The sequence below is a fragment of the Temnothorax curvispinosus genome, unplaced genomic scaffold, assembly GCF_003070985.1.
Source record: "Temnothorax curvispinosus isolate PA1 unplaced genomic scaffold, ASM307098v1 QBEX01011166.1, whole genome shotgun sequence".
Lineage (NCBI taxonomy): Eukaryota > Metazoa > Arthropoda > Insecta > Hymenoptera > Formicidae > Temnothorax > Temnothorax curvispinosus.
Genome location: NW_020220946.1, coordinates 1 through 1284, shown reverse-complemented (window position 1 = coordinate 1284; position 1284 = coordinate 1). Strand labels below are relative to the sequence as shown.

The 1284-nt window shown below is 38.0% G+C and overlaps 1 protein-coding gene across 1 annotated transcript; it reads right to left on the bottom strand.

Annotated features, from left to right (window-relative positions):
- Positions 1-131: 131 nt before the first annotated feature.
- Positions 132-1199, bottom strand: LOC112461209 (transient receptor potential cation channel protein painless-like). Its single transcript, XM_025026364.1, has one exon. It carries the CDS (start codon positions 1197-1199, stop codon positions 132-134), a length of 1068 nt encoding a protein of 355 aa, XP_024882132.1.
- Positions 1200-1284: the final 85 nt, after the last annotated feature.

Below are 1284 nucleotides of genomic sequence, written 5' to 3'. Positions count from 1 at the left end.
TATTATTTTATTCTATCTCTCAATTTCTACATATTAATTAAAAAATACTATTATATCTTTTATATAATCTTCTTATTTTACATGCATTTCATTACTTAACACTTACTTAAGAAAGCCTCTCAAATGTAATTTTAAAAAATGTTTTTTTCAACATCATCTTCACATTTCAAAGTATTTTTTATCTGTGTCAATCTTGTTTGCAACTTAGCAAGTTCATTCATTATATCGTTATTCGACAGTTCATTCTTATCGTAGACAACCTGCTTAGCATGTTTGACTATGTTAGGATCCATTTTCAAAGTGGACCAATCCATGGAATAGCCATCAACGTTATGCCTATCGCCATCATAAACAATCAGATTATCATCGTAAGGTTTGAAACTTATTTTACCGCATTTGAGGTAATGTGGAAAGAGAAGAATCTTGTTGGAAAAGAAATTAAAAGAATTCGACCACGTCCATTTAGAATTCCAGCAGAACGGTTTCCCGACTGTCATTCTTTCGAAACAAGCGATCAGGCGTACCCGGGAGATTAGTCCGATAATCTCGGCCTTATTCAGAATCTCGGCAATGTTGCTGATTGCCAAACCATTAAGCAAATTAAACAGCACGATGACTATGTGAAAGATGAACAGCACGAACACAATGCGGCTCCAAACAGGATACGCAGAAAAAGAAATGTCTTTGGCGTCAAACTCGCCGGTGAACATAATGATGGTTTTGAAAAGCGAAAGACCGGGATTAGAGAAATCGTCACTCCTCAAGAGCATGTAGAAAGCTAGAGTGAATGCGAGGATCAGAATCAGATACGGGAAGAAAAACCGAACAAAATTGAAGAAGACAGTTCGAAACATTTCGATACAAGTGGACGGAAACAGATGATGGCTTATCAGAGTCATTAGCTCCCAGGTGGACAGCAGGATAACCATAACTCCGATTTGCCGTCCTGCGCCGCACAGCAGTGCAAGAGTCAGTACAATTAGCAGAACTTGTGCCCAGTTTTCCAAATCTACCAAGTAGCGTTGAGGACAGCAGATAAATTGCAAGATCTCTCGGTAGGTGAAGAGCAGCAACATCAGCGTGGCAAAAACCCACGAAAGATTGTGTAATGTAACATTTTGCAAAATACTTGCAAAGACCGTATTGAAACTATCGTTAGCTATTTGCTGTCTATTTCTACTTGCTGTGTCGTTAGTCATGCTTAGTATGTAGGCGTTCACAAAGCAATAGAACATTGTGTAATAAACGAAATTTGCGTACAAAACATGCCGTATCATGTACCAT

Bases quoted from the DNA above. Each gene is read 5' to 3' on its own strand.
- LOC112461209 (XM_025026364.1), bottom strand. From the start codon at position 1,199: ATGACTAACGACACAGCAAGTAGAAATAGACAGCAAATAGCTAACGAT.